Here is a 24132-nt window from a genome sequence, read left to right as displayed (position 1 = left end):
GTGTATGTATACCGTAATGGTACAAGTGCAGAGTTATGTTTACCTATATAAATATCAAGGCTCTAGCTATTATGGATACAGAGAAGATATTCAAAGTTTCTTTTTATATTAGCCTATATTGTATATATATCATACACATGGGCAATAATTTGAACAATTACAGTAAACAATCAAATCCTGATATCACACACAAAATATCAAGACTCTAGCTATTATGGATTTTCAAATTTTCTACGATATAAGCCTATAGTGAGAACATGTCTGACTGTCACACACTGGAGCATGGCTATTTTTGAACCTAGGGCAATAATTTGAACAATATGGTACAGAGTCAAACCCTTATATCACCTGCCTAATATCAAAGCTCTAGCTATTATGGATTTAGAGAAAAAGATTTTCAAAGTTTCTTATATATAAGCATATAGTACATACATGTCACACCCTCGGGCATGGCCATTTTTGACCCTAGGGCAATAACTTGGATAATTATGGTAGAGAGTCAAACCCTGATATCATATGCCAAATATCAAGGCTCTAGCTATTATAGATTCAGAGAAGGTTTTAAATTTTCTTATATATAGGCATTTAGTATATAAATCTTCGCCAAATTTGACCCTAGGGCAATAATTTGAACACTTGCCGTAGAATTTCGAACCCTGATATCACATGCCAAATATCAAGGCTCTAGCTATTATCACTTCAGAAAAGATTTAGAAGTTTGATAGCTGAAAACCTATTTTTAACCATAGTGACTCAAATGTTCAACCACAACCATTTTAACAACTTTGAAAGAGGACTACCCAGAGATCATTTGTGTAAAGTTTCATCAAAAGCCATTCAGTCGTTTTGGAGAAAATGTTAAAAAAAATTGTTGACGGTGAACGGACGTATGGGAGGACGCATGACAGACAACAGACAAAGCGAGATCACTAAAAAGACACAGCGTGACAAGAAATAAATTAATGAAAAGTAAGGATATGGCAGTGAGGTCTTTTAATTTAACACTTCAATAATAATAAGCTTATGTAGCTATTTCTTAGCAAATCATGTTAATATGATGTGTATATGACGCTTAAAAACAACACTTCTAACTAGTATATCGTATACTAAGTATCACAACATAACAATGGAAACATTCATTTAGTTACACAACAATACTGGCTAATACCTATCTAGAGAAATGTTGCCAGTTGTTGTGCCTTTAATCTCAACATGCACACAATAAATATAACTGTACAGATGATTGTGAACACTGATTCTGTATACTTAACTATGTAAAACTGTGACATTTGAGGGAATATATTTTTCTCCATTTTTAGGCTTAACACTTTACACACACACAACTCTGTCTGTCTGGTTATAGTTTATTTTCTGAATATCACAGAGCTAGTCACACGACCTCAAACCAAGCTCAGCTACCCCTGTAGGTACTGTATCCGTATGGAGCCAGCAACAATGGTACATGGTAATGCTGGTTTGGATCTACTATTCTAAATACAACCTGAAATATACATCAAAGAAAAACACTGGTATAAAGTTTATCCAGCTGGCTTACGGAAGGTCGGTGGTTCTACCCAGGTGCCCGCTCGTGACGAAATAATGCACGGAGGGGCACCTGGGGTCTTCCTCCACCATTAAAGCTGGAAAGTCGCCATATGACCTATCATGTGTCGGTGCGACGTTAAATCCAACAAAACAAAAAACAAATAAAGTTTATCTATCACAGAAAACATGAAGTCATGAGAAAATGTCAAAAGACTGGGAATAAGCTTTTCTATCACAGAAATCAATGTCATGAAAAAAATGCCAAAAATTGAGAGTAAGTTTATCTATTACACAAAACATAATGCAATGAAAAGTTTCAAAACACCGAGGGTATGTTTACCTATCACATAAAACAAGAGGGCCATAATGGCCGTATATATCGCTCACTAGAGTTGATCTGGCCTACAGACCTAGTTTTTGACCCAACATGACCAAGGGTTGAACTTGACCTAAAGATCATCAAGACAAACATTCTGACTAAATTTCATAAAGATTTGGTTACAACTGTGGCCTCTAGAGTGTTCACAAGCTTTTCCTTTGATTTGACCAGTGACCTAGTTTTTGACCCCACATGACCCAGATTCGAACTTGACCTATAGATTTATCAAAACAAACATTCTGACTAATTCTCATGAGTTTCAAACTTAAATTGTGATATCTAGGGTGTTGAAAAGATTTTCCTTTGATCTGGCCTACAGACCTAGTTTTTGACCCCACATGACCCAGATTCAAACTTGACCTAGAAATGATTAAGACAAACATTCTGACCCAGTTTCATAAAGATTGAGCCACAAATGTGGCCTCTAAAGTGTTCACAAGCTTTTCCTTTGATTTGACCAGGTGACCTAGTTTTTGACCCCACATGACCCAGATTCAAACTTGACCTAGAAATCATCAAGCCAAACTTTCTGACTAAGTTTCATAAATATTGGGTCACAACTGTGGCCTCTAGAGTGTTCACAAGCTTTTCCTTTGATTTGACCAGGTGACCTAATTTTTAATCCAACATGACCCAGTTTCAAAGCTGACCTAGAGATCATCAAGACTAACATTCTGACAAAGTTTCATAAAGATTGGGCCACAAATGTGGTCTCTAAAGCGTTCACAAGCTTTTCCATTGATCTGACCTACTGACCTAGATTTTAATCCAACATGACCCAGATTCAAAACTGAACTAGAGATCATCACTACTAACATTCTGATCAAGTTTCAGAAAGATTGGGGCACAAATGTGGTCTCTAGAGTGTTCACAAGCTATTCCATTGATCTGATTTACTGACCTAGTTTTTGAACCCACATGACCCAGTTTCGAACTTGACCTAGAGATCATCAAGACTAACACTCTGACCAAGTTTCATAAAGATTAGGTCACAAATGTGGTCTCTAGAGTGTTCACAAGCTTTTCCATTGATCTGATCTACTGACCTAGTTTTTGACCCCACATGACCCAGTTTCGAACTTGACCTAGAGATCATCAAGACTAACATTCTGATCAAGTTTCATAAAGATTGGGTCAAAATTGTGGTCTCTAGAGTGTTCACAAACTTTTCCTTTGATCTGACCTACTGACCTAGTTTTTGATCCCAAATGACCCAGTTTCAAACTTGACCTAGAGATCATCAAGACTTACATTCTGGCCAAGTTTCATAAAGATTGGGTCAAAAATGTGGTCTCTAGAGTGTTCAAAAGCTTTTCCTGTGATCGGACCTACTGACCTAGTTTTTGACCCCACATGACCCAGTTTCAAACTTGACCTAGAGATCATCAAGACTTACATTCTGCCCAAGTTTCATAAAGATCGGGTCAAAAATGTGGTCTCTAGAGTGTTCACAAGTTTTTCCCTTGATCTGACCTACTGACCTAGTTTTTCATCCCACATGACCCAGTTTCGAACCTGACCTAGAGATCATCAAGACTAACATTCTGACCAAGTTTCATAAAGATAGGGTCACAAATGTGGCCTCTAGAGTGTTCACAAGGCAAATGTTGTCGCACGAGGGACGACGCACGACTGCCGCCGGACAATGACTGGTCACAATAGCTCACCTTGAGCACTTTGTGCTTTGGTGAGCTAAAAATGCAAAGAAAAATTTCAGTACATTGGGAATAAGTTTATCATTGCACAAAACAATGTGGTTCCAAAGAAGAAGTTGTTAAAAGTAATTTCTATTTTTAGTTCCGCTGACTGCTAAAAAGGTTTAAGCCAAACCATTTGTACACATATTTAGAGAAGTTCATTAAAAAGTGTCATTTCAAGAAGTTTCTATCTTTAGCCCTTAACAAGGTTCATTGGAACCATTTAAACACACTTGAGAAGGGCTACAGAACAGATTTCAAAATACTAGGATTAAGTTTATATATCACACAAAACATAAAGTGATTCCAGGGAAGAAGTTGTTTAAGGGGTTTTCTAAATTTTTTTAGCTCTGTCAGCCCCTAAAACAGTTTAAGCAGAACCATGTAAATAACTTGAGAGAGGTTCATACAAAGACATCATATACCAATTACTGTAAACCTAGAAATGTTCACGAATACTATGTTTCGCGTTTTTCAGAACGTGGACATTTTCGCGGATACAAATATTTGTGGAATCATATCCATCCCGTATCCCGCAAAAGTGAAGTCGCAAGTGAACGTATTAGTATGCTAAGGTAACAGTTGCATACTTGCATTTTTAGTATTCTCGAAAACGTTCAGTATTTTGTACCCTTTAATTAAAATGTACCCCAATCCTTTTCATGCATATCAACGGTTATTCACACACCCTGTTATTGACAGTCAGTAAATTGCTGTTATTACACTATCATTTGTTTGCCATTTAAAGCAGTATCTTTTGTTAGGAGATTAAACAACACTTAGCAGAAATAGACACAATATTTTACTTACAAATAATACATGTGTATATCGCATTGGCTACTGACTACAAATTGCATTATATGTCGTTCGACAGATGCATATTTTTTCTGTTTTTATCCCCTGTTTGCCTGACAGATCGATATTGAAAAGGCTGTTACATCATAGAGAAATAAATTGTCAATCAACTGAGTTAATGTGGATTTGTGCACTCATTTTATAAAATTATGGTACTAGAATCTGAGCTATTAATATCAAGGTATGTGTAAGTACAGAACCATTTTATAGCAATCTATTTAAGCTGAAGCTAGAATCTTTCGCGTTTTTGTTAGATCAGAGTTTTTCGCGGCTATTTAATTTCACGGAAACGTACTACCCACGAAAGGCGCTAATTTAAAAAGCGTGAAAACATTTCTAGGTTTACAGTAGGTGAAGATCCATCAAGTGGTTCATGAGAGAAGTAATTTCCAGAATTTTCCACTTTAAGCATGACAGGCCCTTAAAGAGGTTATGCAACCATTTTAACAAACTTGAGAGAGGTCCATGCTAGGATAGCACAGGCCAAGTTTAGTGAAGATCCGTCAAGTGGAAGTTATTCAAAGCTTTTTCCATCTTAGCTATTTGGTGGCCTCTAAATGAGATCAAAAAGAATCATTTGAACAAACATGAAGCCGTCCATGCAAGGATGCTACAGAACAAGTTTGGTGAAGATCAATCAAGGGGTTTATTACCATTTTTAAAATCTTTGGTATGATGCGGTCAGGGATCAAACCCATGACCTCCCGCACTCGAAGCAAACGCCCTACCACTAAGCTATTGGGGCGGTTTTAAAAGGGACATCTAAAATTTGAGAACATTCTATTTATTCTGTAGATCAAAGAATTAAAAATTCTGAACACTGCCACTTACCATGTGTTTCTATACTGTATATTTTTACACATTTAAATACATTGTAGTATTTGTTTAAAATGTTGTGTTAGAACACGAAAGAGATAAAAACTATGCATAAACAGCACTGACTCACTGCTGCTGACATTTGTTACTGTTGGCTAGAGCTGCAAAAAAATCAACACTGAAACATACTGAAAAAAATCAGTCAGATGTCAATAAAAATGCTCGAACTTCACATACCTCAACATATGGATAAAAGCCAGTGGTATTCTGCTGTTTGAAATAAGCATCTGTGTTGAAATATAGTTTATATACACCTGGCTGCCAGTTACCTCCCTTTAGAAACCCTCCTCTACCATCATTATTTGTAGACCTGCAAAATATTATGACAGTACTAAGGAAACATTTAGTTTAACCACACAGCCTCTAACCTACCAAACATGGCAAGTGTCTCGTCTCTTTCTGCAAGAGAGCTAAACAACTTCCTTACATAAAAGAAAATGACACGCCATGCTTGGTTTCAAACCAATAGCTAACAAGAGCTCGTAGAACATAAAATGCCCCCGTTGATGCATTCAGTAATTGGACAAAGAATAGAAATTATTTGATCACTGTGCACTGGATGTTTGACATACTGACCTCAAATCAACAAGAGCTCGTCGAACACGAAATGCCCCCCTTGATGCATTTAGTAATTGCACAAGGAACAGAAATTATATGCTCACTGTAAACAAAAGTTCTACCATTCTGGTTTAATCTGACACAAAACTATGCATGTGATCCAAATTTGAAGCCTGTACCTTCAAAAACATGAACGTAGGTCACTAGGTCAATGTCCAGGTCAAAATTTTTTTCGGTGCACAAAACTATGCATGTGGTCCAAATTTGAAGGCTGTAGCTACAGAAATGTGAAAGTAGGTCACTAGGTGAAGGTCAAGGTCAACTCATGTCAAGGTTCATCTTGCAACTCAAAACCATACATGTGTTCAAAATTTAAATGTTGTAGGTTATTGACAAGAAGACTTTAAAAACTTTTCCCTATATAAGTCTATATTAACCATGTGACCCCCAGGGTGGGGCCATATTTGACCCTAGGGGGATAATTTGAATAAACTTGGTAGAGAATCACTAGATGATGCTACATTACAAATATCAAAGCCCTAGTCTTTGTGGTTTGAACAAGAAGATTTTCAAAGTTTATCCCTATATAAGTCTATGTAAACCATGTGACCCCCGGGGCGGGGCCATATTTGACCCTAGGGGGATAATTTGAACAATCTTAGTAGAAGCCCACTAGATGATGTCACAAACAAATATCAAAGCCCTAGGCCCTGTGGTTTTGGACAAGAGGTTTTTCAAAGTTTTTCCCTATATAAGTCTATATAAACCATGTGACCCCCGGGGCGGGGCCATATTAGACCCCAGGGCAATAATTTGAATCATCTTGGTAGAGGACTAGTAGATGATGCTTCACACTAAATATCAAAGCCCTAGGCTCTGTGGTTTTAGACAAGAAGATCAGAAACCGTTTTAACTGTTCCTGGCCAATGTGACCTTGACCTTTGACCTAATGACCTCAAAATCAATAGGGGTCATCTGCTGATCATGACCAACCTAATTATGAATTTTCCTGACACTAGGCCCAAGCGTTCTTGAGTTATTGCCCGGAAACCATTTTACTGTTCCTGGTCAATGTGACCTTGACCTTTGACATACTGACCTCAAAATCAATAGAGGTCATCTGCTGGTCATGATCAACCTCCCTATCAACTTTCGTGACCCTAGGCCTATGCGTTCTTGAGTTATCATCCGGAAACCGTTTAACTGTTCAGGGTCACTGTGACCTTGACCTTTAACATATTGATCTCAAAATCAATAGGGGTCATCTGCTGGTCATGACCAACCTCCCTATCAACTTTCATGATCCTAGGCCCAAGCGTTCTTGAGTTATCATCCGGAAACTGTTTTACTATTCAGGGTCACTGTGACCTTGACCTTTGACATACAGACCTCAAAATCAATAGGGGTCATCTGCTGGTCATGAGCAACCTCCCTATCAACTTTCACGATCCTAGGCCCAAGCATTCTTGAGTTATCATCCGGAAACGGATTGGTCTACATTCCGACCGACCGACCGACCGACCGACAGACCGACCGACTGACATCTGCAAAACAATATACCCCACTTCTTCGAAGGGGGGCATAATAATTATGGGTCATTTACCAGTCATATGAAAACTCTGTATCCAATGTGATCTTAGACTAAAGTATTCTCTAGTTATTTGGCAAAAAAAGTTCTACTGTTCTGGGTCAATGTGACCTTGACCTTTGACCTACTGACCTCAAAATCAATAGGGGTCATGACCAATCTCCCTATCAATTTTCATGACCCTAGGTCCAACCATTCTTGAGTTATCATACCGAAACGGATTGGTCTACAGACCAAACGACATACCCCACCTTCTTCGAAGGGGGACATAATTAGATACGAGGGTCAACTTATTGAAATGAAGCAGACTTTATCCACTCTGTCTGAATATGTAGTACATGCCTGTTTCCGTAAAATCATTTTGCTGGCATGAAATTTCGTGATTTTGGCCAAAATGACTTTTTCATTAGGATATTAATTAGACTTTAGACATCCCTCGACTCTGAAGCATCTGCCATTCTCTGTCCTAAAAGGGGATAAGAGGAACACTGGTGAATATCCTACGAGGCTACAAATTTTGTACTCACTTCAGCCCTACTAAACAGAAAATCTTTCTACTACCAGCCCAGATGTAGCAAGTTCCTAAGTAAACTGTTCAGAATGCAATTTGGACATCCAAATTTATACATTAGCATTTCTCTTCAATTAACCAGGGCTTCTTTCCTAATTATTTTTGAATTACAATATAAGTTAACATTATTCCTAAATAATTCTCACCCCCTTTCCAATTCATCAAACTGTCCATCAGACTTCTGTCTTGACAACACCATTGGAACATTGGCAGCAGGTACACCAGTTGCTGTATCTAAAATGTGTGTTGTTAGGGGAGGAACTGCACTCGCCATTGTCAACTGAAAATATAACAAGAGTGATGTCAACATTGTATGACACATGATGATAATAATAGAATAATATAATTACTGTATATAATAAATACATTGTATATAAGAAGAAACAAGAGTGTCATTGACCCTAAAATGCTCACCTGTGTAAAAGGCTTCATTAAAGTGTGTTTGTATAATGTAATGGTACAAGTACAGAGTTGTCCAGGCCAAGTTTAATCAAAATCCATTCAGTGGTTTTGGAGGAGATGTCATTTAAAGAAATTTGTTGATATACAGACAGATGAACAGACACACGCATGACAGATGCCGGACATAGCATGATCACAATAGCTCACCGTGAGCACTTCGTAAAATAGTTAGACATAAATAAACCCAATAATATTTATATGTCCATTTAATGTTGATGATGTATACCAGGTTTCATTTATACCGAACAAAATAAGTATACAAGGAACAAACGTAGTCGTAATATTGTACAGTCAAAAACAGGGGTATAACCCAAGACAAAATATTAAGAGATGTGAGAGTTAAAAATATGTGCATGTTCAATTCATGATGATGATGTATATTAAGTTTCATTAGAATTTAATGAAAGCTGCATGTACACATGTTACAGAGGTTGTTGTAAAATTGTTGAGGACAAAAGTGGCAAAGTCAAGAAAACACAACCAAACATTACAAGAGATCACAGAGTGATCTTGGCGCCCACCAATATGCCATTTTTGAGTGTTCGAAATTTCAAGACTTATTGACTAGCTCAAGGTCAAATTGCATTTCCATACACAACATTGTGCATGTGGTCCAAATTCGAAAGCTGTAGCTTGAGAAATGTGAAAGTAGGTCACTAGATCAATTTCAAGGACAAAGTTCTTTGTACACAAAACTATGCATGTGCATGAAGTTTGAAGGCTGTAGTTTGAGAAATTTGAAAGTAGGTCACTAGGTCAATCTTAAGGTCAAAGATATATTCCGGTACACAAAACTATGCAAGTGGTCCAAATTTGAAGGCTGACGCTTGAGAAATGTGAAAGTAGGTCACTAGGTCAAAATCAAGGTCAAATTACACTTCAGAACACAAATCTATGCATGTGGTCCAAATTTAAAGCCTGTACCTTCAAAAATGTGAAAGTAGTCACTAGGTCAATGTCAAGGTCAAAGTTTGTTTCGGTACACAATCCTATGCATGTGGTCTAAATTTGAAGCCTGTAGCTACAGAAATGTGAAAGTAGGTCACTAGGTCAATCTTAAGGTCAAAGTTCATTTCGGTACACAAAACTATGCAAGTGGTCCAAATTTGAAGGCTGTAGCTCAAGAAATGTGAAAGTAGGTCAATAGGTCAAAATCAAGGTCAAATTTTATTTCGGAACACAGAACTATGCATTTAGTCCAAATTTGAAGCCTGTACCTTCAAAAATGTGAAAGTAGGTCACTAGGTCAATGTAAAGGTCAAAGTTTGTTTCGGTACACAAAACTAAGCATGTGGTCCAAATCTGAAGGCTGTAGCTTGAGAAATGTGAAAGTAGGTCACTAGGTCAAAATCAAAGTCAAATTTCATTTCGGAACACGAAACTATGCATGTGGTCAAAATTTGAAGCCTGTACCTTCAAAAATGTGAAAGTAGGCCACTAGGTCAATGTCAAGGTCAAAGTTTTTTTCAGTGCACAAAACTATGCATGTGGTCCAAATTTGAAGGCTGTAGCTACAGAAATGTGAAAGTAGGTCACTAGGTCAAAATCAAGGTCAACTCATGTCAAGGTTTATCTTGCCACTCAAAACCATACATGGGTCCAAATTTGAATGTTGTAGGTTATTGACAAGAAGATTTTAAAAGCTTTTCCCTATATAAGTCTATATGAACCATGTGACCCCCAGGGCGGGGCCATATTTGACTCTAGGGGGATAATTTGAACAAACTTGGTAGAGAACCACTAGATGATGCTACATTACAAATGCCAAAGCCCTAGGCTTTGTGGTTTGGACAAGAAGATTTTCAAAGTTTTTCCCTGTATAAGTCTATGTAAACCATGTGACCCTCGGGCGGGGCCATAATTGATGCTAGGGGGATAATTTGAAAAATCTTAGTAGAAGACCACTAGATGATGTCACATACAAAATATTAAAAAACCCCTATGCCCTGTGGTTTTGAACAACAGGTTTTTCAAAGTTTTCCCCTATATAAGTCTATATAAACCATGTGACCCCCGGGGCGGGGCCATATTAGACCCCAGGGAAATAATTTTTATCATCTTGGTAGCGGACCACTAGATGATGCTTCATACCAAATATCAAAGCCCTAGGCTCTGTGGTTTTGGACAAGAAGATTTTCAAAGTTTTTCCCTATATAAATCTATGTAAATTATGGAAATAAACAAAGGGCCATAACTCACTAAAAAATGTTGAACCAGTCTGATTTTCAGGGGGACACAACTAGGGTACTAATACATCACTCTGACAAAGATTGGTCAAAATCCCCCTGGTAGTTTCTGAGGAGATGCGATAACGAGAAATTGTTAACGGACAGAAGGACGACGGACCACGGACGCAGAGTGATTTGAATTGCCTACCATCTGATGATGGTGGGCTAAAAATCCCAAGAATGTTTCCATGTCCTCATCATTTCAATGGTATGGAAACTGCTGGATGAGTCGAGTATACAATATACAATTACTGTTAAGTCCAGCAAGAATAAGGTGAACACTGAATGACACTTGTCCCCTGAAAGTGCTTGAAAGTATAATAAATAAAGACCACAACATAACTCCCCCCAGAAAATAAGATATGAGCCGCGCTACGAGAAAACCAACATAGTGGGTTTGCGACCAGCATGGATCCAGACCAGCCTGCGCATCCGCGCAGTCTGGTCAGGATCCATGCTGTTCGCTAACAGTTTCTCTAATTGCAATAGACTTTGAAAGCGAACAGCATGGATCCTGACCAGACTGCGCGGATGCACAGGCTGGTCTGGATCCATGCTGGTCGCAAACCCACTATGTTGATTTTCCCATGGCGCGGCTCATATGAAAATTCTGGTAACATGTGCATGTCCACTTCATGCTGATGAAGTATACAAAGTTTCATTTAAATTGTATGAAAACTGTAAGAGAGGTTGGGTGTACCAGAGGTTCAAATGTAATTGTAATACTGTTAAGTACAAAGGCATAACTCAAAACAACATGTGCATGTCCACTTCAAGCTAATGATGCATTACCGCAAGTTTTGACATCAGGAAAACACAGTCAAAACTGTTCAACTGGAACACATTTATTACAGTTTCTTAAAGACTGGAAGCATCCCATTACTTGGAAGTTATGAAGTCCTATTATTTGCAGGTTGAAGAGTCCCATTATTTTTTTATCACTTGTAGGTTGAAGAGTCCTGTTATTTTTCATTATTTGTAGGTCGAAGAATCCCCTTATTTGGAGGCTAACAAGTCCTATTATTTGTAGGCTGAAGATGTGGGAATTTATGGATTGTTAAATAATTAATGGGCAATAACTCTTGTTAATGAAGTGATATCCTAACAAAATAGTGCATGCACCACACCATATAGTGATCTAAATCTGTGAAAAGTTTCATGGTGTCAGATGATCCATCAATAGATTACTTAGATACAGTCAAAAATCCCTAATGTTTACCAAATAAAGGGAAAAAACTCTTACACTGCTTATACAGGGTCAAGGGACAGTACTACATATTGAGCGATGGTAATGTGCTAATCAGTCATTATGTGAGGTTTGGTGACTCTAATTACATTAATAGATTCTTTTTGAATTGTAAGCATTTTCAATTTTTTTACCAAATCAAGGGGAAAAACTATTCTTCTACTGGGCCAAAGGAGATTATACAAAAGTTACAAAACGTAAGCAAAGGTCAAGTGCTAATTAATAATTATGTGAACTATTACCAGAATAAGGGGAAAAACTCTGCTTTTACTAGGTCAAGGGGACAATACAATATGTGAGCAAAGGTCATGTCCTAATCAATAACTATGTGAACTTTTATCAAAATAAGCGGAAAAACTCTGCTTTTACTAGGTCAAGGGGACAATACAATATGTGAGCAAAGGTCATGTCCTAATCAATAACTATGTGAACTTTTACCAAAATAAGCGGAAAAACTCTGCTTTTACTAGGTCAAGGGGACAATACAATATGTGAGCAAAGGCCATGTCCTAATCAATAACTATGTGAACTTTTACCAAAATAAGCGGAAAAACTCTGCTTTTACTAGGTCAAGGGGACAATACAATATGTGAGCAAAGGTCATGTCCTAATCAATAACTATGTGAACTTTTATCAAAATAAGGGGAAAAACTCTGCTTTTACTAGGTCAAGGGGACAATACAATATGTGAGCAAAGGTCATGTCCTAATCAATAACTATGTGAACTTTTACCAAAATAAGCGGAAAAACTCTGCTTTTACTAGGTCAAGGGGACAATACAATATGTGAGCAAAGGTCATGTCCTAATCAATAACTATGTGAATTTTTACCAAAATAAGGGGAAAAAACTCTGCTTTTACTAGGTCAAGGGGACTATGTGAGCAAAGGTCATGTCCTAATCAATAACTATATGAGGTTTGATAGTACTAGCTGAAATACTGATGAATTGTAAGCGTTTTCAATTTTTCCCAAACAAATCAAGGGTAAAAACACTTACTGGGTCAAGGGAGATAATACTACAGTTCAACTGTTGCTAATAATCTATTATGTGAGGTTTGGTGATTCTAGCTAAAATACTTTTGAGAATTAAAAGCATTTTCAATTTCGGATGGACAGACAGACAATTAAGAGGGCTATGATGGTCCTATATCGTACACCTGAGTTTAGTTGCATGCTTGAACAGTTAAAAATTTCTACAAAACAAGAAAATTTTCAAAGTTTTTCCCTATATAAGTCTATATAACCCATGCGACTACCAGGGTTAAGCCAAATTTAACCATAGGGGGATAATTTATACAATTTTGGTAAGGGACCATTAGATAATGCTATTAAAAGTTAACAAGGGCACTGCCTATGGATGCCATCGCTTGTCTGCAAGTGCTGAACAACATGTAAGAAAATAGTTATAGTTAAGATTTTCAAAGGCCCATACAGTCAACTAATGATGATAAACAAGTTTGTAAGGTTTCAAAGCTGTACCTCTTAAGCTTTTTAAGCAAATCAGAGTTAAAGTTATTGGCCTACCCAGTCAACTAGATGATGATAAACAAGTGTACAAAGTTTCAAAGCTGTACCTCTTATAGTTTTTGAGAAAGGCGGACCTAAACAAAAACTTAAACAAAGACACTCAAATTTTCTAAGTACAAAAAGGGCCATAATTTTGATAAAATGCAAATCAGAGTTATGGTTATTGGCCTACATAGTCACCTAATGATGATAAACAAGTGTGCAAAATTTCAAAGCTGCAGCTCTTATAGTTTTTGAGAAAAGGTAGACCTAAACAAAAAATTTAACAAGAAACTCAAAATTTTTACAAATCTGTGTTGATATTTTACTCTTTATTTCGAATTTTCGGACACTATACTTCCCTTCGGAAGATTTACAGACATATTCAAAATTTTTAAGTATAAAAGGGCCATAATTTTGACAAAATGCATATTAGAGTTATGGTTCTTGGTCTACACAGTCATCTAATGATGATAAACAAGTGTGCAAAGTTTCAAAGCTGCAGCTCTTACAGTTTTTGAGAAAAGGCGGACCTAAACAAAAAGCCGACACTGATGCCGACAATCAAGTGACAACAATACCTCGTAGATTTTTTTCAAAAATCAGACAAGCTAATAAAAATACTTCAGAAAAAAAATTATTGAACATGAAATTCCCGACATCATGCACATGTTCATCTGATGTGGATGAGGCATACTAACCTTCATTTTAACTGTTGGAACTGATGAGTTGTGTATATATGTCATATCATAAAGTCCAAAAAGGGGCATATCTCAGAAAACAGTACCTGGGCATGTGACACCACCTTGTAATCTGTGCATGTCCAATTCATGTTGATGACATATAATTATAAAGTTACATCAGAATTTGATGGAAACTGTAGGAAAAATTAAGTACATAAGGTACAAAAGTGCTTTTAATTTAAGAAGTCCAAATGGAGCATAACTCAAGAAAGAAATAATTGGATGCAAAAGTCCATAGGTATGTACATACCCATGGTGTATACCAAGATTCATTGTAATTGGATTTAAACTGTAGGAGTGGAGTACACAAGGTATAGATCAGTGATTTTTTTGGCCAGTGTGTTCAACTGAATTGGGAACAAGAGCTGTCCGTAAGACAGCAAATGCTTGACTTTTCGAATTGTTGTCCCAGATGCAGATGCAGGAATATTACCCTAAATGTTAGAATATCTATAGACTTTAAATATGGTATCTGCATTAGTTTTGGAGATAACTTGCATGCAAAACTTTAACCAGAAGTTTTAAGTTCACAGGGGACATAATTTTGCCAAACTGCATGTCAGAGTTAGGCTCTGGATGCTATCACCTAGTTTTAAGACCCAAAAGACACATGTGAAGCTTCAATTCAAGATCTGCATTAGTTTTGGAGATAGTATCTTGCATGTAAAACTTTAACCAGGACTTTTTAAGTCCAAAAGAGGGCATAATTTGGCAAAAATACACGTCAGAGTTATGGGACTTGACCCAGTGAGGTTGGAAATTGACCTAGAAAAAGTAAAAATAAGTTTCAAAACTATATGCCTTTAAATGATGGCCATATGTACTAGCATGCAAAACTTTTACCAAGGTGTGACGCCAACGCTGACACTGACGCCAGGGTAGAATAGCTAGTCTAGCTAAAAATCAAGTCGTTTTCATCCTAATTGGGAATTTTGTGTAACATACAAATTAACAATATAATCCTTAAGGCTTTTGATCCCCCGCTCCCCCAAGCTTAGGTTTGGTCTGCCTTATTGGAGCAAGTAAGTTTGCCTAGTATTTTCTGATTTTTTTGGATTTTTCTAACAGTCAAATGCAGATACGGGTAAGGCATAGAGGGATGACAACTAAAATATTACAGATCATAAAATAAGTCATCCCGATAAGCCAAATAAGTAAGGCTACCATTTTACTGACCCTATTAAAGAAGTATTTGATTGGCTGACAGAGGTAAGTGGCATGCATATGATACTGCAATGTCATTTGCAAATAAATGCAGATTTGACTTTATATTTAGTGGGGTGCTCGGAAGAACATGAGCCAAAGTATGGACCCCTGCAGTACACCAGAAGAGACAGGTATGGACTCCTAGTAGTTCAATAACATTAAACTTTCACAGGACGCCTTTTAATATTTGGACCTTCAACATGTCCCTGTGTCAAGTTTAATCGAATGACAGCCGTTTGCATAGCAAAAATTTCAACCTTGTTTTATTGAAGTGTAATGTAGGAAAAGTCCCAAACACGTGATATATTGGTTTACCGTAATTCAAACTGCACCACCAATCACTTCCTCGACGCATTACACGGTCTCTTCTAGCGTAATTTAATGAAATATTATGCACAATGCAACTCTAAAAAAATATACAAAATCAGTTATACATGCTTAAGACGAAAACAAATATGTTTAACCTACGGCACTAGTAAAACAAATCTGCGGTTATTATTTGACGCAAGGATACCGCTGAATGCATATTGACTAGCCTTTGAAACTGCTTTGTAACTATATGAAAGAACTTTTAATTACATTAACACAGATAAATGCTGGTCACTAACACGTATCCACTATATATATACACTACATAGACAATACGTACCGTAACGGGCCGCATTGTTTATAAAATCCGACCGTGAGAATTTTTTTTGTCTAAATTCATTCTTTATAATAAAGAAAATTTGACAGTTCCGTGTTTTGGTGCGAAAGTGAATGAATGTAAATTTCAATTTCAAAGCGTGGACAGATCTTCGGTGCTTTCAGTAAGACAATATTGTAATCGTCGTCGTCGGGTCTTAATTTCAGGACGATTATTATTATATTTGCTATTGCCCAGGCTTAAGTTACAGCATGGCAGGGCTATTTAGTATAGAGATGGTATGGTAGTGATTTTTATACAGGCCCAATGTGAAACTACCTAGAAATATTCACATATAAAAGACAGATGTATATTTCTATACTTTTAATATTGTATTAACTAAATAAAATACAACAATGCTTTAATTCAGTGAGACTTATTATATAATGTCACCCTTGGTATGAGCTTCCACAATGTTCCACAGTGTTACTATGTTTGATGTTAGGGGAATATGTATGTCTATTAAGGAAATGTAAGCTTTTAGCGGATTTCGAGTTTTTAGCGACGATCTCCTTTTGGCGGATTTTATAACCAGAGTTTACACATACCAAATGTAAATAAATATATTGGCGGATTAACTGTTCTTTAGCGACAGTCTTGTTTTAGCGGCTTAGAGCTTTGGCAGATGGCGGATCTTTGACCTACAACGTGACCTATTGTCCGTGTCTGACGGATGGAAAGCTGACAACTGACGTCTGTGCTCGTATTTATAAGCTTTCAGGCGTTGGAATACACAACCGAAATTGTCCTGCTGTAAAACTTTCAAAAGCACTCTTGTCCAATCAGCAACGATAGCGAAAACGATCGACCAATCAAAACGTTACGCTAAACTTAGAAGCTAGAACTGTCATGGCTCTTACGCCTTCAGAAAAGATAGATCCGCTTAGGATTCCGCTAAAATAAGATTGTTCTGCATTTATACAATTAATGCACAATTGATTTACAGTCCGATATTGAGCAGACGATACGGTATCTGAACATACTTATGGTAGTTTTGTTGCCTTACGGTAGTTTTTGGTTGTTTGCCTGGAAACGGCACTTGCTTCCGCTAAATTTCTCCGATAGATGTAAACACCAGCGAATTGTGTATTTTCTACAAAATGATACACCAAAATGGGTAGTTGCAGTAAAAGTACTGATATAGATTTACATCTTATCTGTTTATTGTGGTAAATGTTTCATCCGTTTTTTATTTATTCGTGATTGTAGTGTAATTTTGCTACCCGAATGGGTTTGACAACTGTACTGCACAAAATTCAAGACAATTTAGATGCACTGCTAAATGAAATCACTGAGTGCTGTTACCATGAGTTAGAATGTGTATCATGCCTATGCTGCAGATTTTATGTCAGGAAAGTTTCATTTACACAAGTTCTGAATTTGAGGTCCAGTGATTCTATTACAATATGTTCAATGGATGTGTAAAATAGGTTTCTTTGTCCGTTGTTGGTATTTAGCTTTCGCCTTTTAGTCACTTCCATTGTGAACTTGTAAAACCTTCTGCAAGATGTTTTGTGTAAAGCTCTACCGGGAAATTTACAACTTCGATAAAAGGTCGGACTATATGAAATGTCAAAATCATAAAATACTTAAGTCCGACATTTATTTATAGAACTAGGACTCCTAGATGAAGCTTGACCAAAACGTTGTAGAGAAAATAAAACAATAAAGTTGAAAAATGGTCTACTTGTGGATGATACGCAGAGCTCCAGATAAGCTTTTGGTGCAATTGGGTATTTACCCATCACTTTTTGTTTTAATTGGGTACTGGAAATTTGAATTGGGTAAAAATAATATTATTACCCAGCCTTTTCAGAAGTAATTGGGTATTTGCTAAAACCAAATGGGATAAGTTAACGTTTATGTTTTCTGAGATACTTTTGTTCCATTGTGTTTTTTGAAATTTTAATGCAGTCAGACTCAGAGAACAATTTATCCACAATATCTCAAACGATGTGTTCATCGCAATATATGCTCTCCCGGAAGATGTTGGCCAGTATCGGTGACATTATATCATCACAAACAGATAACTGTCTTTGTTGAACAACAAAATATCCTTTAATATCCTTCTATTTTTTTTGTTTGTGCTGCAACAATGTTTTACTGCAATCTCTTTTAGTACTAGAAATGGTTTATCGATGTAATTATGTTTACAAGCGTCCAAATAACACCTATCAGAGTGAATGGTCCTGTTATTTTTCCGATAAATAGCAACCAGTTCTGTCGTAACGTATAACCAGTCTCTTGTCTAGCGTTAAAATCTCGTACCCGTTCTATAATACAGAAAATGCCATACGGAAGGGACTTTTAATGAATTGGGTATTAGGAATTTTAATTGTGTTCAGTATGCACACTGTATAAATTCAATTGGGTTTTCTGCAACTTTTATTGCGTAAATATGCAAATGTGCTACGTAAAAATCCATGAAATTGTACTAAAAGGTAGATGTGTCATGTGATTTAGCAGTGTTGTGTAACTAAAAACTAATAATTTCTCGATGCTATTTTATGTGAAAACAGAATACAAGACCATGTAACCTGATTTCTGGCAGTGTACAGATGGCCAACGGTTACTCTGAGTCTATCGTCACTTGATGACATTCAATCAAATCTGTGTTCTTAACACCCGCAAATTTTCGATGAAATTTGCTCGCGAAAACTCATGTCAACATTAAAAATGAAAGGAAGTCATTAATGCGCATGCGTACAGATAATTTTGTTACTGTACGACGAAAAAACATATTGCGGCACTAATGGTCGAAGAACACTAATAATTTATCCTGCACTGAAGGAATCACCGCCTCAATAGGTCAGTGATAGAGTGACCTCTTTAAATGCGGGAGATCTGGAGTTTGATCCCCAGCCAAGTCATACCAAAGATGTGAAAAATAGTACTGATAGCTCTCTGATTGGCACACAGCAATTCAAAGGTTTGCACCAGGAGGTAAAATAAGCACAGCGAGTATCTGTTACTGGATACCTAGTTTGTTGCACAAGAGCTTTGTAGTTCATGTTGTATATTCCTGTTGATTATTGGTCCGACTCATGACGTAATTAACACTTTCATTTCATTTCAGTCTGATATCAAGAACTTATCACTTTCATTTCATTTTAGTCTGATATTACGTCCAACTAAATCACGTCTGAAAACAGGCTAGCCTTACTCATTTGGCTTATCATGAAGGCTTATTTTATGATCTGATATTTTTAGTTGCCATCCCTAAACTGTAAGCTCAGAGTATATGAAACGAAAAAAGGATTTTAATTTGCTGTAGATAATACATTTATTTCACGAACTAAACGTTCATCAGCATGTTATGCATAAAGCCAATACAAAAACAGCTATTAAAGATATGCATGAGCATACAGCATATTTAGCACAGTGTAAGTCGTGTTCGATTTTTCCAGCGCACTAGCTCTATCCCGGATGTTCATGGATGAACAAGCACAGTAGAATAGATAAAGATAGATCTCTCCCCAAATGTTATTTTGTTTTCAAATGTTCTAATTTGATGAAAACACGTCACATTCTGCACGAAAACTCGACGTTTAGAGGGCACCGACACGACAAATTTATCGGTCGAGTTTTCGTGTTGACGGGTATGAATATGTCGAGTTGGCGTCCTTTATTTTGTTGTGTTGTCGTGACTTCGCCCCGCCGAGACGAAAGCACGAAAACTCATCAAATACCTTTTCGCGAAACATTCCTTTTTGTTGTCTTTATAGAGTTATCTTTATGCAGTACTGGGCACTATAATTTTGACATATAGTATTGGTAACCAAATAATATTTTCACGAAAACTTTCTCCTAAATTCAAGAAAGTTTGTTCAATTTTTCGCGAAAAGTATTTTTTTTTTCTCGAAAGTTCATAAATAATTCACAAATGTTTTATGATTATCGTATGCAGAAATATGCCATTGGCTAAACAAGCATATCACAACTTACTGGAATAAGAAATCTAAGATCCATTTCCGTTTTAACTATTCAGATAGGAAAGTTAACCGTTAGTACACTAGTACAGTGGTTCTGATTCCAAAAGGTCACATGTTAACATCATTGTGCTCCGAGCCATTATGCATCATTATATATCATCATACACTCTCTAACATAAACTAGGTAGCAAACCTTTCTCAATCCGGTTTAAGGTTTAGTAATTTTGACAAGGTATGGAACAAACAGAACACATATTTCTCTTAAGTGCTCTAAAGTACATTAAAACGCTGTACACCAGTGTTAAGTTAGAAGTATGGTACTTTTACTTAGTTCCTCGTTTTGGAATTTAGTTAGTTAGTTTAAATGTTGATGAGTGTAGTTAAACTTTTGTGACATATGGTCATTTCCTACGGGCCAGTTTTTCCTCATGTCGAAATTGGAGAACATATTAATTATCACAACGACAAAATGCCTTATTTAAATTGCCTATGGTAGACATATACGGACATGAAATTATGTTCATGGAATTGGCGTTTGAATTATAGTTTCCATGCGTGTTCTGAGAAAAGGACAATTCAATTCTTTGCCCTTGTTGATCTAAAAGTGTTTAACGTGAACTTTAGCTGTTTAGTGGAAGTGTTGTATTGGCAAAGAACAAGTTCGGTCAATTTTATTTGATTTCATGTGTTTGTATGCTTTCTTTAGTCAATTTCTGTTATTACTTGTGTTTAGCTTCATTTCTAAATGTTATCCAACGTTTTCCCGTACTTTTCTCAAATAAGAGTTAAAACTCAGGGTTTTAATGCGCGGATTACTAGTACATATAACATTTATTCGCTTGTACATAATTCGATCTTCTGATATCGCTTAGATTTTAAACTGTTTTCATTGTACTACAAAAACAACAAACACAAATATAGGATACAGGTCTTAGTATTTGACAGCATTCCAATGTACAAAAAATACGAATATATTTGTCTTGCAAATGTCAGACGGTACGATGTTGTGCGATGTGTTGATGACCGACCAGTAGAAGTGGGGTAAATGTGGTTATCTTTATCTTTGTACACCACTCAGCCTGAAAACATACTATCAAAATTTAAGGCAAACATACAATCAGATGTACATGAAAATCTAAACTGTAAAAATGTGCTTTCTATTAGGTCCCGAATGAACCAAATGTAATAACTTGAGCTCATCTTATCTAAAATAGTTAAACAGCATATAAAATGGCAATTCTGGTCTCTCTCAGCTTCGTTGAATAACCACAAAATAAGAAAAAAAATGTGCAGTGTGTAAAACATAACATTCTCTCAAGGTAAAATCAAAAATAAAATGAAAACTAGCTCAAAAGAGGATAACGGCAATTTCCATTTGATAACGAAAGAATAACATTGCATGGGAAAAAACAGCATAAAATATATAGATATAGAACTAAATGCGTACTTGTGAATGTTACTTTTCTAAATGTAGATACCGAGTCTGGCATGAAGAATTCAAATGTTCTCATATAATGTTAAATGTATATCTGCCTTTAAAGTTCTAGTAATACATGAATACTCAATAGTAATAATTATCAAGGAACTGTTCATGTCTAAAGACCCTTGAAATATAAGGTACGTAACTGTGAACCTTATTTTCTATCAGAACATGAAGGAGACGTAATGTCTGGCGTGAGGAATCTCTCTAGAACTAAATGATTACTCTTGTTTAAATCACAGTCAAAAAGTCAAATCTGCCTTTGATATTCGAATACAGTCACAAGCCATCAGCAATAACTATTAAGAAACTTGAAATGTCTGTTAGGGTGGGTGCGAGGGAATAAACAAATAATCAAAATACTTGTTATGCTGTTAAATATTCAACCTCGAGTGAAGAATATCAATTAACAATCACTTATATAGTGCACTGAAAACATGAGAAAATCGTGAATTGCAAGCAGAAAACGCGGTATACATAACTACCGGGAACTGGAGACAAAATAGTTAGCAGACGATGAAAAACGTGAATAATTTTATTTTGTTCGTATTGCGAAACCAGACTGAGTCTGCTCTGCAAATATGTGAACATTATAAATATTTACTGATTCTTGCTTGTTTCTTCTGCAGAAAAACCTTTAAATCCTAGTAATTTAATAGATTTCGAAGCTGGCTTTAGTAATTTAGGGACTGCCTCTGAATTTTACCCATTTGGAGTATCTGATAATATATGTAAAATATGTGTATTCAAAATGAATCCGAATTATAAAAACCTATCGGATCTTCTAAAAGGTTTTAGTATAAATATTGAAATCTGTAATTACTAAAAACATTGCACGTGTACTTCGAGTCTTGTGGATTATTTTGCATCAATGATATACTTGTTCACGGGCGTAGCTAAGACTATACGAGGAAGATTTATATAAACATCACATGCGAAATAGAAGCAAGGAATTTCTTTAGAAAAGACGATGTAGAGGTAATAGTTTGGCGCATGGAAAATGCAGAATTAAACAGGATGTAGACAGAAAAGATTTGGATATGCATCTATGAACACACGATTGCAAATATTTCAACTAAGCAGCAGATTTTAATGATCAATAGGTAGCCATTCAGTGATAGAATTTCAAAATTATTTGACGTCATGTGCCAATTCTAAAATTATTTCGTGATTGGTTTAAATCCCCCGAAAGTAACCCACCAGCACAATATCTCGGCCCGCATACAATTATTTGGACTAGAAATAAAAATAAAACCTTATATAGACGCTGTTGAATCAACAATTAAGTTCTCGGTTTTTTATAAAACTTAAAAGCAAAAAATCAAGCTGAAATCAGTGGAACATTTGCAGGTTGGGAGAATTTCAATAACTGTTGAAATCATTTTTTATTTGGGTAAAGTAATAGGTAAATACATTTGTACTTACATATATTATGGAACAGTGATTTTCCAATTTCATTTGCACCTTCTTGTTGTTTGCATATAGTCATGACTTTCATGAAATTTAAGATTTTTCAGCTTACCTAAACGAGGTGCGCAACGGTTTCTCTTTTCTCTTACGGTGATAGATTACCTAAGACTTTAAGATTAGAACAAATCGTTTTAGTTATGAGTAACAAAACAACTAAATATCCATTATTTAATATGTGCCTTCTAATATTCAATGTCATTTAAGACTTAGTAATAAATGGTTTATCTTTTCAGCGCGTACCCGTTTCGTACCCCGATTACGATAGAATATGTTCCGTGCCCCGAAAACTATACAATATAGGTCAAAATCCATGTTATACAGCTCACGCCGAAAAATATGGAAATGGAGGTCAAGGGAGGTCACTGCTTATACCAAATCACCGTATCTCAGCGTCTTGTGTCGCCAGGATTGGAGCGTTACATACCGATACTTTTCAGTTTCGGATGCTCCATGTCCTTGTGACTGGTAAACAGACACGCGACCCGGATTGTCCTGGGTCATCCACAAATTACGAAACCATAAACAGTGCTGGATATATACTAGCTGGCGTAGAAATTACATACGAATGAGGAAAATCATTCCATTTGTTTGTGTTCTACAATATACATTAAATGGAATCTTATTACACAAACTAATTTTATGATATAATTGTAATTTTTCGGGTTAATTTGAAGACATGTTTGAACTAGACAATAAATGTATTCATATAAAGGGAGATAATAATGTTATTTATTACATACATTAAATATGTCACTAGATTCTTTTATTATTTACATGTTTATTCATTCATGATAAATGAGATCTAGAGATTTTTCGCTAGTGCAAAACCATTACATTTAAACTGACTTGAACCTTCCGTTATCTTAAATTCTCTATTAACTCTCAGAAAATAGAATTGATTGCTTACATGTTTGACGAATGTCTTCATCCTGTCCTTACCAACACCCACATCCCCGTTCCTGTTCTTATCCGTTGCTATATTGTCAGTTCCGGCATCTCTTAACCTCACTATTGTCTCTTTCTCACTGCATGTATCGTCCATGTTGTGGTCAGCTTTCTCTGATATACATACACCGCCACAGAGTGACATACCTACAGATCTGCT

The 24132-nt window shown here is 36.3% G+C and overlaps 1 protein-coding gene across 2 annotated transcripts; it reads right to left on the bottom strand.

The window, feature by feature from the left end:
• Positions 1-1135: 1135 nt before the first annotated feature.
• Positions 1136-24132, bottom strand: LOC123556487 (5-hydroxyisourate hydrolase-like). 2 transcript variants are annotated; one of them, XM_045347251.2, is made up of 4 exons: positions 23935-24132; positions 8216-8349; positions 5530-5662; positions 1136-1501 (listed from the first exon to the last, which is right to left on the bottom strand). In XM_045347251.2, exons 1-4 carry the CDS (start codon positions 24115-24117, stop codon positions 1412-1414), a joined length of 540 nt encoding a protein of 179 aa, XP_045203186.2. In that variant the 5' UTR covers positions 24118-24132; the 3' UTR covers positions 1136-1411. The 2 variants fall into 2 exon arrangements, with proteins under 2 accessions (XP_045203186.2, XP_045203187.2); XM_045347252.2 differs by lacking the exon at positions 23935-24132 and adding an exon at positions 18683-18841.

Source organism: Mercenaria mercenaria, chromosome 5, assembly GCF_021730395.1.
Source record: "Mercenaria mercenaria strain notata chromosome 5, MADL_Memer_1, whole genome shotgun sequence".
Taxonomy (NCBI): domain Eukaryota; kingdom Metazoa; phylum Mollusca; class Bivalvia; order Venerida; family Veneridae; genus Mercenaria; species Mercenaria mercenaria.
This window is presented reverse-complemented; position numbering and strand designations above follow the sequence as displayed.

Bases quoted from the DNA above. Each gene is read 5' to 3' on its own strand.
- LOC123556487 (XM_045347251.2), bottom strand. From the start codon at position 24,117: ATGTCACTCTGTGGCGGTGTATGTATATCAGAGAAAGCTGACCACAAC. The intron at 5,663-8,215 runs GTGAGAATTATT...AATATTTTGCAG, and splicing joins TTTGATGAATTGGAAAGGGG to GTCTACAAATAATGATGGTA. The intron at 1,502-5,529 runs GTATGTGAAGTT...TGTATATTTCAG, and splicing joins GCTTTTATCCATATGTTGAG to GTTGTATTTAGAATAGTAGA.